Source organism: Candida orthopsilosis, assembly GCF_000315875.1.
Source record: "Candida orthopsilosis Co 90-125, chromosome 8 draft sequence".
NCBI classification, from domain to species: Eukaryota; Fungi; Ascomycota; class Pichiomycetes; order Serinales; family Debaryomycetaceae; genus Lodderomyces; species Lodderomyces orthopsilosis.
Window position 1 is genome coordinate 523871 of NC_018302.1, and position 13300 is coordinate 537170.

Below are 13300 nucleotides of genomic sequence, written 5' to 3' on the forward strand. Positions count from 1 at the left end.
TCATTTAGCATCACCGAACTTAGGAGGATATCCATTCAACTCAATACCACTAGCTGATTCACAAGTACACCATTGATCTTTAGGAACATTGTCCATTGCACGAGGAACATGTAAGCCACAACCTACCCATGTCTTTTTCACTGTGTGTTACCTGTTAGTAAATAGCTCCTATTGGGGTAGATAATGTGTTATACATACGGCATATTTGGCATTCTGCTGGTCTACACATATTTGGATGTTGTTTGGGGTGATAGATCGTTTGGGCGTGAAAAATTTCAAAATGATGTGATATTGTGGCGTTATTGAATAGCCGCCAAAGTCCGCACTTACAAAATCGAATACTGCAATGGATTTATCTATATACAAAGATACACGTCTAGTTTATACATCTACTTTTCCTCTTGTTCCAACTGTTGTTCTTCTTTTCTCAACCTCTCTGCTTCTTCCAATCTCAACTGTTCTTCAATATCTAAATTCTCTTGAATATTCCACAACTGTGCATACAACGACTCCGGATCACTCAAGAGTTGTGCATGTGATCCTTGTTCTTGCACATGACCTTTATTCAAGACTATGATCTTGTCGGCATCAGCTATAGTCCTTAACCGATGAGCTATGGATACATTTGTTCTATTATCGCGTTTGAATATAGTTCGAATGGTTTTGAGGAGTGCTTGCTCGGTATGTGTATCCAATGCCGAGGTAGCTTCGTCAAAGAATGTAATCGGGGCATTCTTTAAAAGAAGTCGAGCAATGGCTAATCTCTGTTTCTCACCTCCGGAAATCATCATACCTCGTTCTCCGACTATGGTATTCTCACCATCGGGTAAATCTTTAATCAAATTGTCTAGTTGAACAAGCGATACAACTTGATGGATTTGCTCATCGGTTGATTGTAAGTCACCATATCGGATATTTTCAATAATCGTATCGTTAAAAAGTGGAGTTTCTTGGGGCACAACTCCAATTTTCTTCCGCAATGATTCGAGGGACACTTTAGTTATATCTTGTCCATCTATCAAAATACGTCCCAGATCAACATCATAGAATCGGAAAACCAATCGTAATATAGTTGATTTACCACTTCCCGAGGGTCCCACAACTGCCACTTTTTGACCTGCGGGGATTGTAAATGATACATTTTTCAATATGGGTCTATCGGGATGATATCCAAACGTTACATTCTCAAACTTGATCTCACCGGGAGCTCGTTGATTCAATTTCAATTGTGGCGCGCCTTCAACATCAGTAATCTTGATGGGGACATTTTGCAATTGGAATAAATTCTCCATATCAAGTAAACTTTGTTTTAATTCTCGATAAACACTACCCAAGAAATTTAGTGGTACACTTAATTGAAACACTAATTGATTAATCAAGACTAAGTCACCCACGGTTAATCCTCCCGATACGACTCCCTGACATCCCATATACATCATTGCGGTTAGTGCCAGGGTGAAAATGAAATTCTGTCCTGCGTTCAAGTAAGCTAAACTCGTTGCCACCTTAACCAGGGCGTTCTGATACTTTGTCAATGCACTATTGTATTTCTTCAGCTGGAACGCTTCATTATTGAAGATCTTGACACTTTCGTAATTGATCAATGAGTCTAGAGCAACACTAGCAGCTTGGTTATCGGCATTGTTTGCTTGTCTTCTAAATTTAGTTCTCCATGCCGTAGTCTTTATTGTAAATATTGAGTATGCCAACATTGTACAAAATGTCATTGCTGCAAATGGAACCCCGTAATTGTAGCTTAAAATCCCACAAACAATACTAATTTCAAACGTTATGGGAATTATATGGAACACCATAGCAGTAAGCACATAGCTGATACCTTTAGTTCCTCGATCAATAGCACGAGTCAATCCACCAGTTTGTTGTGACAAATGAAACTGCAAATCCATATTCAATAATCGATTAAACGTATTCGATGCTACTCGTTTGATGGCAGTTTGCGCCACACTGGCAAATATAGCATTTCTCAATTCTCCAAATAATACAGCCCCAAATCTAGCACCTCCATAAGCAAGAATTAAGGAGCCAATCACAGTTGACAATACACCTACTTCTTGAGTCCAATCCACATTCATTTGATCAATGATTTGTTTGAATAAAAAAGGTACTTCAACATTGAGCAATTTGGACCCGATGAGCAAAGAAACAGCTATAAGCACTCTGATTTTGAATTTTGGATTGTCCTTGGGCCAAATCGTTTTGAATAACGATCGCATCATGAATAATTCTGATGTCGACACTTTTCTTCCAAGAAGCGAATACGATGACGAGTCTGATCTATCTTCACTCTTGACTGGTTTTGGAATATTGTTTTTCGCTGGCGTTGGATTAGCATCACTAGGCCCATGGAGTAATCGAGTGGTTTTAGTGAATGTCCGTATCGGTGATTGTTGTTTATAACCAAGTCGAAGTGTATTTGTCAATGCAATTGTGGATGATCTGCTCGGAAGTACGCGCGGTTTCGCAAGCAATGGCCATACTTGTTTTAGTGAACCTCTTAGGAGAAGCATCTTCTGACTTGGAACATGTAAAGAAGAATGAAATAGTGGTTATGGGAATTGTTAAAAAAAAGAAAATTTAGGTATGGGTTTCTCTTTTATATAAAAAAATCTGTGGCGCGCGCATTTCGTACGGACGGAGTTATGAAGGGTAAACGTTACTCAACCACCTATATCTCTAGTCCAATGAAAGTGGCTAAATTTACTCCAAACGTATAAAAAGGATACTATATTGGTAAAGAGTAATAACAGAGTATACAAAATTCCGATTTCCAATTTCCTCAACAGGTAAGCCCGATTAACAGATTTTGTCACAAAACAGTTTCCAGCACCTTAGCAAAATTCCCTCAAGACACAACAAGTTATATATTAAGCTAGGCAATAGAGCACCGAGGGATCACAGAAGCCATATATCTTGTATTGGGTTGTAGCAAATATCCCTCAAGTTGCATAACCCGAAAGTGCGGCTAGAAGACCCAATTAGGCAAACTCCGTCGTAAATCTACATTATAGTGGAGATCTGTTACGGATCTTGTCCACGAAATATCAGCTTACACCAACACAGAATAAATAAATCCTCAGTAGTCATTACATAAAATAGTCTACATGACATATGTACAGATATACACTCTTAATCCTGCTCTTATTGTTTTAATTCTTTCAAGCTTTCTTCCAAAGCCTTTTCAAAACTATCAATATGACCAGCATAAACAGAATAACCCATATGACCAACACGGAAATATTTACCAACTAACTTCTTATGAATTCCACCAGCAACAGTGTATCCCTTTTCACCCAATTTTTTCAATAAATCAGGTCCATTGACATCTTCAGGGAAGTAAACCGCAGTTAATCCATGAGCGGCAACCTTTTCATTCTTGGGTAAGATTGTTAAACCTAATTCTTTAACTTTAGCTTTAAATTCATCGGATTTTTTGGCTTGAGTTGCAAATCTCTTGTCTAATCCTTCAGCAAAGATTTCTTCTAATGAAGTTTTCAAGGCGGTGATGGTTTGGACTGCAGGTGTAGCGAAATATGCACCAGATCCACTTTCATATGCCTTCATGATTGGTGTCCATCTTTTCAAACTAGCGAAAAATGTCGTGTCCTTTTCCTTGTTCAACGCTTTGGATAATGCACGTTCACTAGCGTAGAAAATTGATAATCCAGCTGGAACTCCAATAGCCTTTTGTGAAGCAGTCAAAACGAAATCTAATCCCCATTTATCAAATTCAACATCCTCAACTCCAACCGAACATACACCATCGACAATAATTAAAGTTTCTGGTGATACTTGTTTAACTACTTTACTAATGGCTTCAACATCAGAAACTACTGATGTAGAAGTATCAACATGAGTTATAGTAATTGCAGCATATTTCTCCTTTTGCAATTGTTCTTTAATCTTATCCAACGGAACAACATCACCAATATCAGCAGTAATTACATCAACATCAGCACCATAAACTTTCAAACATTCGGCAAATGAGTCTGAGAAAAACCCAGTTGATAAAACAAGAACTTTCTCACCTGGTTCAATAATATTAGTAGCAGCAACATCCCAACCCAAAGTACCTGATCCACTCAATACATAACCCTGGGTATTGACATCAGTAGATTTAAACAATTTACGCAAGTTTTGAAGTACGTATTGGAACGTGTAGATGAAATCAGGTGAAGTATGAGCTTGTGATGGAATAGCCATTGATGCAAGGACATCATCACTGAATTCAATTGGACCTGGAATTAAAGTCAACCTATGTTCTGGTTGCTTGTATTGGAAAGGAGCTGGCATTTTTAAAGCTGTAGTAGTTGTTAATGGACGACGATATTTGAGTAATTGAGCAATTGATCTAGGGGATTTTGGTGTTTTTAACCAATTTGTCAACATAAATATCGATATGAAAAAAAGAAGAATAGTCCAAGAGTAAAACCGTTTTAGATGAATCATAATTGGCAAAAAAACGAAAATCGGATTGTTGATTGGAGAGTGAGAGAGTCAGCAATTGAGTGGGGGAGAACTTTTTTCCCGCGGTACATGGAAAAAGAATTCAGAGTCAAAAACAAAACATTTGACTCCCTCGCTCTATCAATTGTTTATGGAGATAACCGAACGAGAAGTAAAAAGCAAAAGGCAGAAGGGAATCTTTTACCCTATTCAGAAAACAAATGAAGTTTCATATTTGCAACAATCTATGTTCAGAAAACTAATCAACAACTCCAGCTAATTGATAAATGACTAAAGATACATCTCACGCCACTTCTTTTCATCCCATTGAATTTCAGTCATCATACTGCCTGAGGTAACTTAATACATGGTAGTGTCCATTTGCACAGAAAATTGAAGCGTTTATGGTTGCACCTCTAAAAAGGCAGACGCTACCATCCAATAACACAAAGCTATGCCATTTATCAGTTGCAAAAAGAACCAAAGGCAACTTGTTAGAAACCTACTTGATTTGGCAAAGAAGAAGTAGAGAAGGAGAGATGCACTAAGCTACGAAACAAAAACGAGTATTGTCAGTCAATCTAAAGTATCAATATGCGCAGCTTCCAATAGCTACAACCACCATTGAACTGGTGTACGTTTGATTATACGAGTCTATGCATCCCAGAACCCTTGAGCACAAGTGTACTTATTTGTTCAACATAACAAAAAAAAAACAGAAAACAAATGCGAATGGCATCCAGGCACACAAGATTGAGTCTAAGTGGTATTAAAGTCATTTCATCATCTCCAGCTAGTCACATTCATTGAATAGGGGAAAAAGCAACCCTCTCCCCTCCGTGTAGTTTCCTCTATTTTTTGTTATTCTAGACACACTCCCACTACCCTTGTATTTTCCTAAATCTGTTCCCTTTCAACCTTGTGTCAGGTTTCATCTTTTCTTTTTTTTTTAATTTTTCTTAACACCCTGTGGTGGTACATGCGCCTTTCTCTTTTTTTGCATCAAAAGCCAAGATTCAGCACAATCTTTTCTTTTAAAAAACGACAACAGATTGATCGGGAAAAAATTAGGTATCAGTAATAGGCCAATTCCCCCTTTTTGCTCTCTAGTAGTGTACATATACAAATCTCTCTAAGACTTGCAATAAAAAGAATCTTTTGTGAACAGTTTGGGAGTGCTTTAATTTTTCATCAAGGATTTTTACTCGTTTTTCTATTTGTTAGAATTTGTTTTATACTGAACGATCAGGGTATAGACTTGTACTGACATTGATACCATACTGGTCTGATTTGCCTGTCACAATTATCACCAACAACTACATACCGGATTCAATTGGCTTTGGAAAAAGCATCAAAATAGACTGATAAAGGTATAGTTAAATTTCACAAATGTCAGATGTAACCACAACGACAACGAGTGAATCAACAATTATGATGTCTCCAGACTTGACCAATTCAAGAGAGTCTACCACCACCACCACCACTACAACTACCACGTCAACAAATTCAACCAATTCAACAGATTCCACAAATTTCACAAACTCTACTAATTCAACCAATTCACATAATTCAACCAATTCAACGCCAACAACAAACACACCAGCAACATCGACTTCAACTAGTGATGATTCTGAAAGTGTAGATTCAGAAGTTAAGGAATTAATAAAAGGTCGAGAAAGCTTAACTTTTGGACCTGAAGCATTAACAAACAACAACAGTACAAAAAGGCAACAACTGCAAAAAGACGGCAAGAGTTCCAGTGTCGATTTAACTGTAACTTCATCGTCCAATATGCTGTCAATTAGTCACGGACATGGACATGGACATGGGCATGGCCCCAGCCCTTTTCATTATGGAAACTATGTTCGACTAACTGATCAACAAGGAAATATATTTATCTTGCATCCTAATGGGTATGTCACTCCAGTAAGACAGATAACTGGACATATAGGTGGTTTGGGATATACTAATATGTTGACACAACAACTCTATGCTCAAAATTCAAGCCAAAGCTTTGCTGCTATACCACCACCACCTTTAATACATCAACAATCACATCAAGCTCATCAAGATCCAAATGGTGTGGATACCAACACTAATGGTGGACATGAATCATCATCCAGGGCGATGATGATGATGTCGACTTCAGGTTCAGTTGCCGGTCATCCACCACCCCCAGGCTTAACAATGACACCATCAACAACATCCTCAATGAGGTCACCATACAGGAAAAACATCCGAAAGTTCAGACATTTGGGAAGCAGTAGCTTCAGACGTGGTGGTATTGGCGGAGGTGCAGGTGTAAATGCACGTAAATCAAATTTACATGAGGTGCAAAATTCCATATTGACATTGGCGCAATTTTGCGGTGATTTGGATTTGGGTACGACTAATAGATTTGGCAATTTGGATTCAACGTCAATTATTATTAATCTGAGTAGTGCCAATACTAGTTCAAGATCGAGTTATAGAAGTGTTTTGCATCTCAAACCTAAATAAAAGAAAATCGGGAAGGAGCTTGTGGGTTCCAATTACACTCGGTGTGAACGAGTTGTGAAATAATTTGTGAGCACAGCTATGGCATCCAAGCACTCATGGCTTGATACACTCTTGGTGTCAATTTCTTTCAATTCAATGAAGAAGCAAATGTGCTTTATTTCAGTGATTCGTTGGAAGTTAGTTTAATTCATTTGTATACAAATTTTTTCTTTTAATTTTGCATTACCTCATGTGATGATGATGATGATGGGAAGGAAGGGACTGGATAGTAGTAATTGATGTAGTTAAGTTGAGTAATACACGTATATATACATATATATATACATATACATATACATATACATATACATATACATATACATATACATATACATATACATATACTTTGAAGTTGTTTGTCAAAGTGTATTGGGGATGTAGAGGGGTAGTCTCTTTTTGAAGGTCGCCGCATCGCTTTTCCGAAAATCCATCGCGAGGAATTCAAAGCGCCAGATACGTATCAAACAACAACACCAAAGTATCAGTATGTCTACATCTACACTAAATGAAAAAGTGTTAAAATATACATCCTCCTTACTATCAGATATTCAATCCAAATCATCAATTGAACAAATACACCAAATCAAAATTAGCAAAAATGATGTAATGAAATCGCAAATTGAAAAGATTCTAACCACACTTGGAGAAGCCAATCAACCTACATTGTGTTTCGGTATCACTCGAGATGTTCAAAAACTAATATCGATAATTGAAATAGTGAAACAAAAGAAGACGCGAGGCGGATCTAAACTACATCAGTATAATTGTTTATTACGCGTACGAACGAAAGTTAATCCATATCAGAAACTGACTAGTAAAAATGGGGTTGAAGTTGTTGATTTTTCCAAGGCTTTGAAAGTTGCTGGTGTAGATTATGATAACAATGGTAGCCGTGGTGAGGACATCCAAGAAGAAAAGGACAATGACGAGAAGGAGACGGAGAGGAAGGATGAGGATGAGGAGGAAGAAGAAGAAGATGGATTCACGTCTGATGATGATGGCATGAGTGAAGAATCCCAAGGACAGAAAGCTTATGATGAGATACAAAGGAAGAGGAAACTGATGAAGAAGGAACAAAAGAGGCAGGAGAGGGAAGATAAGATTACTAAAACACAAGAAGAAAAGGAAGCTCAAAGGGAGATAAAGGGAGATAAAATGTATGATGTACCTGTGATGTTTATCCTTCTAAGTGGCATAGATCTTTCTTCTTATTTAGATAAGGATTGGACCATACAAAGCTGACGAAGAAGTATATATGCTGAAGAGTATAAGAGTAGTATCGGTATATGAAATGTGAATGTCGTGTCGTAATATGATATCTTATGACAACGCATGTTGTTATCCAATGAGATGAGGATCTGTTACAGTGAGTGCAGTGCTACCAATTAAGTCGTATGTTTTTTTGGCTTTTTTTTTTTTCACCCAACCAATCATCAACTCACCCAATTGAAACAAACCAAACAGAAAAAATCATTTATTCATTCCAACCATCAGAAAAGACACCTCTTTGAATATACAAACAGACATCTAAATCTACATTAAACAATGCCAATCGATCCAGCCACATTCAAATTCGAAACACCACAATTCGACCCAAGATTCCCAAACCAAAACCAATCAAAACACTGTGCTCAATCTTATATTGATTATCACAAATGTGTCAATGTTAAAGGTGAGGATTTTGAACCTTGTCAGTTATTTTTCAAGACTTTTACTAGTTTATGTCCTTTGGATTGGGTTGAGAAGTGGGATGATCAAAGAGCTGCTGGTAAGTTTCCTGTTAATATGGATGCTTAGGGGAAGAGAAGTAGTGGGCTTAGCTTGAGATGAGAAGGAGACAACGAAAAGACGGTAGAGGGTGAGGGGTTTGGGGGTATGAGTGGACTATAATGAATTTGGAGCGGTTGTGATGATGGATGTTCTTTGAAGAATAAGGGGTAACCTTTTTCTTTTCGAGAAACCATTCCGCCATCCATTTTCTTTTTGAAGATATTTGATTATGAAGAAATGTCCAACTTTATTTATCATTTGAAAAATATACGATTTTACTTTGAGAGAAGCTTTTATTGTGTAGGATTGTGTTGAAGTTTTGGACTTTTAATGCCCAATGGACTGTTACATTGTAAGCGCCAGTAATTCCTTCACATCCTGTTTTACAAATTTGATTTGTTGGATTACACGCAGATTAACTTATAATCGTTGTTTCTACAGGAAGATCTCTTATTACCCCAAATTTCCATATCCAGTTTTCCCTATATCCCTATTAATATCTAAATAACCCTTAAAATTCCATAAACTTAGATTACCATTTTCTCAATTTGCAGTTTCAACACTTCAACATCTTTCTTTCCAACGCCATCATTACCCAATGTATCATAAGCTTGTTTGAGAAGATACCTTAACGCTTCATTCTCATTCATCAATAGAGATTCTCTGCTATTACTACTACTGCTGTTACTTTTGCTCAAGTTGTCACCCAACTCATTGCGTTTGGCGTTGTTAATCGATCCAAATGAGGGTAGTTTCAAGTAATCAGTGAATGATTTAACGTCATTGCCACTTTGTTGACTACTGACTTCACTAACATCGGAATATATCGAATCTAATTCGCCATTCTTGATTGCGCTAGTGTGGTTCAGTGTTGAGAATACTGATGTTGTTGAAGTAATCATTGAAGTGTTGAGTCCTGAATTGTTTGATGTTGTAGTGCTGGATCGCTCGCGAGATAAGCCAGTATATGGTGACCTAAGTGTATTGGTAGAATGCTTCATTGGTGATTTCAGTTTCAAGTTTAGTGAAAGTGACTTGAATGTGGATAATAGTGAAGATTGAGGTTGTGAGACTTGAGACTTAGTAGCAGAAACAATGTTCGAGTCAACATTTGAATTGTGTTGTTGTTGTTGTTGTTGTTGTTGTGATGATGGTGGGTTCATGAACAATTCATCATCCCATGAAAACAAAAAATCGCCAAAAAATAAATCTAAATCATTTGCAACATTACCCCATTTTGTTTCATTAAGTAAATGTTGATAAACAACTTCTTCATCACCTTGATCCAAAGTCATCAAAATTGGCTTATTCACAATCAACAACCCCAAACTAATCTTCATCATTCCAATTTTCCATCCTTCAAATTGACAAAAATCCATTACACGATTGATAATAGATAAATCAGCAGTATGAGAAGACATAAATGAAAGCCACCATTGATAAAGGAAAATTTGCATGTCTACTTGACATTGATCCAAATGAATATACAATTGTGAATCAACAATTTTTAATATGTGGCTAAATTGATAGAACCACAAGTTTAATGTGTTTGACATATGTTGAGCCGTGAATATATCATGTAGTTCCAATTCAGTCTCCATTATCGTCGTCAATGCATAAAATGTCAATTCACAAGATTGTAAATGATGATACAATACACCAACAAGAAACAACAATCCTTGACAATAACCCAATTCTAGATCGTAATTGGCATAAACATTGAGAATTGTAGACAAGTCATCGATTGTCAGTTGCTTTTGGAAAAATGACACCGTTGGGAAAGTTCTCGTTAAATCCTTGGAGATTTGTTGCGATACTTCCAAGCTGTAAGAATGTTGGAAATTAGCATACACTAAACTAATTGACTTTGGGATGGTGCTGTAGCTAAGCAAAAATATTTTCTTCCAAATATATGATCGAATACAATTTGGTATACCCTGCTTCAACACTAATTCAGTATAATGAGGTAATGTGTTTATGGTTCTTGTTGGATTATCAATGAAACTGGTCCAGTATAATGATTCCAAGTTAGATGATATCGTAGTGGTACGCGTGATTGTCGCTTGACAACAGGACGCTTTTGAGGTGGTATTGAGGGACAAGTTGGTGCCGCATTTGACACAAGTTGCAAATTCATCTTGGGTTATATCGTAAGCAGCTATCACTTGATCTAGCGACGGAGGAATAGACAGACTAGTGGACGATGGTGTGCTAGTGGAAGAGATACTGTCAATCTCACCTTCTTGTTGTTGTTCTTCTTTGAATCGTAAATGTTCAATCTTGGCTTCAAAATTGTGCAAAATTGCTGAGTTGTCAAGATTTGGTTGTCCTTGACTTAAGGATTCTTCGAATTCAAGCAATGATTCAAAATCAATCATGGTATGGGAAATATTGTTGTTGTTATTGTTGTTGTTGGTGGTGGTGGTGATTGTTAGTTTTTTGATATGTAGTTAATTTATGCAATGTTGAAATGTATGATCTAATGAATGAACGACTAGTGAGTGAATGAATGAATCGTAGTGGGTAAAATGAATGAACGAGTAGGAGTAATGAGTATAAGGAATGAACGATAGTTGGTAATATCAGATTATCTACTTCTGGATAAAGAAAGAAAGAAAGAAATCGGTATAACCGTCAATCTCTCTTGTATAAATTCGTTAACTCAATCAAGTAATTTTTATTATTATATATTATTCGTATTTTGTGTTTGTTTCGTTTTCTGGCGTCTAATTTTCATTTTCTTTTGTTGTGTTTATTGTTTATTGTTTGGTATTTATTCTTTTTTGCAACTTGTGTAATATATTACATAATCCACTCCTTTGCTGTATGATTGTTTACGTGTTGAAAGGAGAAAAGGAGAAAAGGAGATATAGAGGTAGGGAGATATGGAGAATGAAACTGTTTCAACTGAATATGAAGGTTTCTATTTGAGCAGCCATACGTTACATACAGAAGGTTGTTTAATCTAGTAACTGAAGGGCGGCGCTAGTATACTAGTGTTTAGGGTATGGAGGTTAGTTAGCTGATTGAAGACATTGTGATTAAACCATGGCAACCTTTTACATGTAAGATACTACATTTTCTCATTTCAAAGATTTGCTGAAATAGATTGAGTAAGTAAGCTTCATTTACCGAAGTAAGCCTTGTTCATGTTACTCTCTTGTTAATAATTTCGTCGGTGTCTTATAAATTGGTCTTGATGATTTGTACGAAAACGGAAATTTTGCCAGCATTTTAGAAGAAAAATATGTCAATTACTCAACAGCTTCGCTAAGCAAAGAATTACACCTCATTTTGGAATTTTAGTGATTTATCAGTCCAAAGTATCGTCATCCATAGACTCAACAACACAGTATATCTACTATGACTACGAAATAGTCCAACAGATGCAAAAATTCTATTTCGTCTACTGGTTCTATCACGTGACACGGTAGCTCTCAACCGCGTTTGATTCTCAGAAAATGATGAGCCTAATTGGAAAATATCACCAGTATCATATTGGTACTTCAGTAACAGCGATAAATGGTGTATTATTTTACAGCAAAGACCACGAGTGGTGGTGATGACTTATATGATATGGTTGGACCCAATGAGTCGACCTCCCACACTATATACATGGGTAAAGACAAGTTTGAAAATGACCCATTAATCAAACATTCCTACCCAAAAAACATTTGGTTTCATGTAGATAGCCATTCATCAGCTCACTTGTATTTGCAGCTAACCCAAGATCAAATAATGAATTGGAAATCTTTTAGTGATTTCACCATTGAAGAAGATTTACTAATCCAACTAGCTCAACTCACAAAAGCCAACTCAATTAAAGCTAATAAATTAAACAATATAACCATTATCTATACACCGGTTGAAAATTTACACACTGACGGATCAATGGATACGGGTACTGTTACTTTCAAAAACCCCAAGCTAGTTAAGCGTGTCAAGATATCTAAACGAGAGAATGCCATTATTAATAAATTGACTAAATCTAAAACTGAAAAATCAACTGATGAGTTCATCAAACAACAAGAGGAATTGGTAAGACATATAGCCAAGCAAAGGAAATTCGACGAGGCTAAAGAAAAAGAATTGAGTTTGCAGTATGCTCAACAGAAACGAACTAATGCTGATCCATATGCTGACTTATTTAATAGTGAGGAGGTTGAAAAGAGCAGTAATGATAGACGACAAGAAAATTGGGATGAAGATGATTTTTGGTAACCCTTTAATACGTGTGTGTAGAGGCTACTGTCAGTATTGCTTCTTTATCTTCGGCTAAACACAAGGTATGCTTTCTTTCTCTAGGATTTAGTCCGGGTAACTTGCTTCCACTACCTGGGTCGTGTACCTTTGTTCAAAAAAATGAGTGAAGCAAAAAATTTCTTCAAAGGCAACCAACCAACAACTACAGAAGCATACACACATACACATACACATACACACCAACACACCTATAGATTAACCTTTAATCAAAGGATATCCCTATTACGCCAATTGATCCAACAGATAAGCTAAATTATTAGATAAA

At 36.7% G+C, this 13300-nt stretch overlaps 8 protein-coding genes across 8 annotated transcripts; 4 read left to right on the plus strand and 4 right to left on the minus strand. All coding sequences in view use genetic code 12, as the record gives it.

Annotated features, from left to right (window-relative positions):
* On the minus strand, nt 1-229 carry CORT_0H02370 (hypothetical protein; the record flags this gene model as incomplete). The annotated part of the gene is made up of 2 exons (XM_003871422.1): nt 1-140; nt 199-229. The coding sequence occupies 2 exons, from the start codon at nt 227-229 to the stop codon at nt 1-3; spliced, it is 171 nt and encodes a 56-aa protein (XP_003871471.1).
* A 160-nt stretch (nt 230-389) lies between these two features.
* CORT_0H02380 (Atm1 protein) lies at nt 390-2528 on the minus strand (the record flags this gene model as incomplete). Its single annotated transcript, XM_003871423.1, has 1 exon — nt 390-2528. The coding sequence occupies one exon, from the start codon at nt 2526-2528 to the stop codon at nt 390-392; it is 2139 nt and encodes a 712-aa protein (XP_003871472.1).
* Nucleotides 2529-3159: 631 nt separating this feature from the next.
* Nucleotides 3160-4467, minus strand: CORT_0H02390 (Hbr2 alanine glyoxylate aminotransferase; the record flags this gene model as incomplete). Its single annotated transcript, XM_003871424.1, has 1 exon — nt 3160-4467. One exon carries the CDS (start codon nt 4465-4467, stop codon nt 3160-3162), a length of 1308 nt encoding a protein of 435 aa, XP_003871473.1.
* Nucleotides 4468-5853: 1386 nt separating this feature from the next.
* Nucleotides 5854-6963, plus strand: CORT_0H02400 (hypothetical protein; the record flags this gene model as incomplete). Its single annotated transcript, XM_003871425.1, has 1 exon — nt 5854-6963. One exon carries the CDS (start codon nt 5854-5856, stop codon nt 6961-6963), a length of 1110 nt encoding a protein of 369 aa, XP_003871474.1.
* A 525-nt stretch (nt 6964-7488) lies between these two features.
* On the plus strand, nt 7489-8244 carry CORT_0H02410 (hypothetical protein; the record flags this gene model as incomplete). The annotated part of the gene is made up of 1 exon (XM_003871426.1): nt 7489-8244. One exon carries the CDS (start codon nt 7489-7491, stop codon nt 8242-8244), a length of 756 nt encoding a protein of 251 aa, XP_003871475.1.
* Nucleotides 8245-8547: 303 nt separating this feature from the next.
* On the plus strand, nt 8548-8799 carry CORT_0H02420 (Cox12 protein; the record flags this gene model as incomplete). Its single annotated transcript, XM_003871427.1, has 1 exon — nt 8548-8799. The coding sequence occupies one exon, from the start codon at nt 8548-8550 to the stop codon at nt 8797-8799; it is 252 nt and encodes an 83-aa protein (XP_003871476.1).
* Nucleotides 8800-9299: 500 nt separating this feature from the next.
* Nucleotides 9300-11150, minus strand: CORT_0H02430 (hypothetical protein; the record flags this gene model as incomplete). Its single annotated transcript, XM_003871428.1, has 1 exon — nt 9300-11150. One exon carries the CDS (start codon nt 11148-11150, stop codon nt 9300-9302), a length of 1851 nt encoding a protein of 616 aa, XP_003871477.1.
* A 1144-nt stretch (nt 11151-12294) lies between these two features.
* On the plus strand, nt 12295-12993 carry CORT_0H02440 (hypothetical protein; the record flags this gene model as incomplete). Its single annotated transcript, XM_003871429.1, has 1 exon — nt 12295-12993. The coding sequence occupies one exon, from the start codon at nt 12295-12297 to the stop codon at nt 12991-12993; it is 699 nt and encodes a 232-aa protein (XP_003871478.1).
* Nucleotides 12994-13300: the final 307 nt, after the last annotated feature.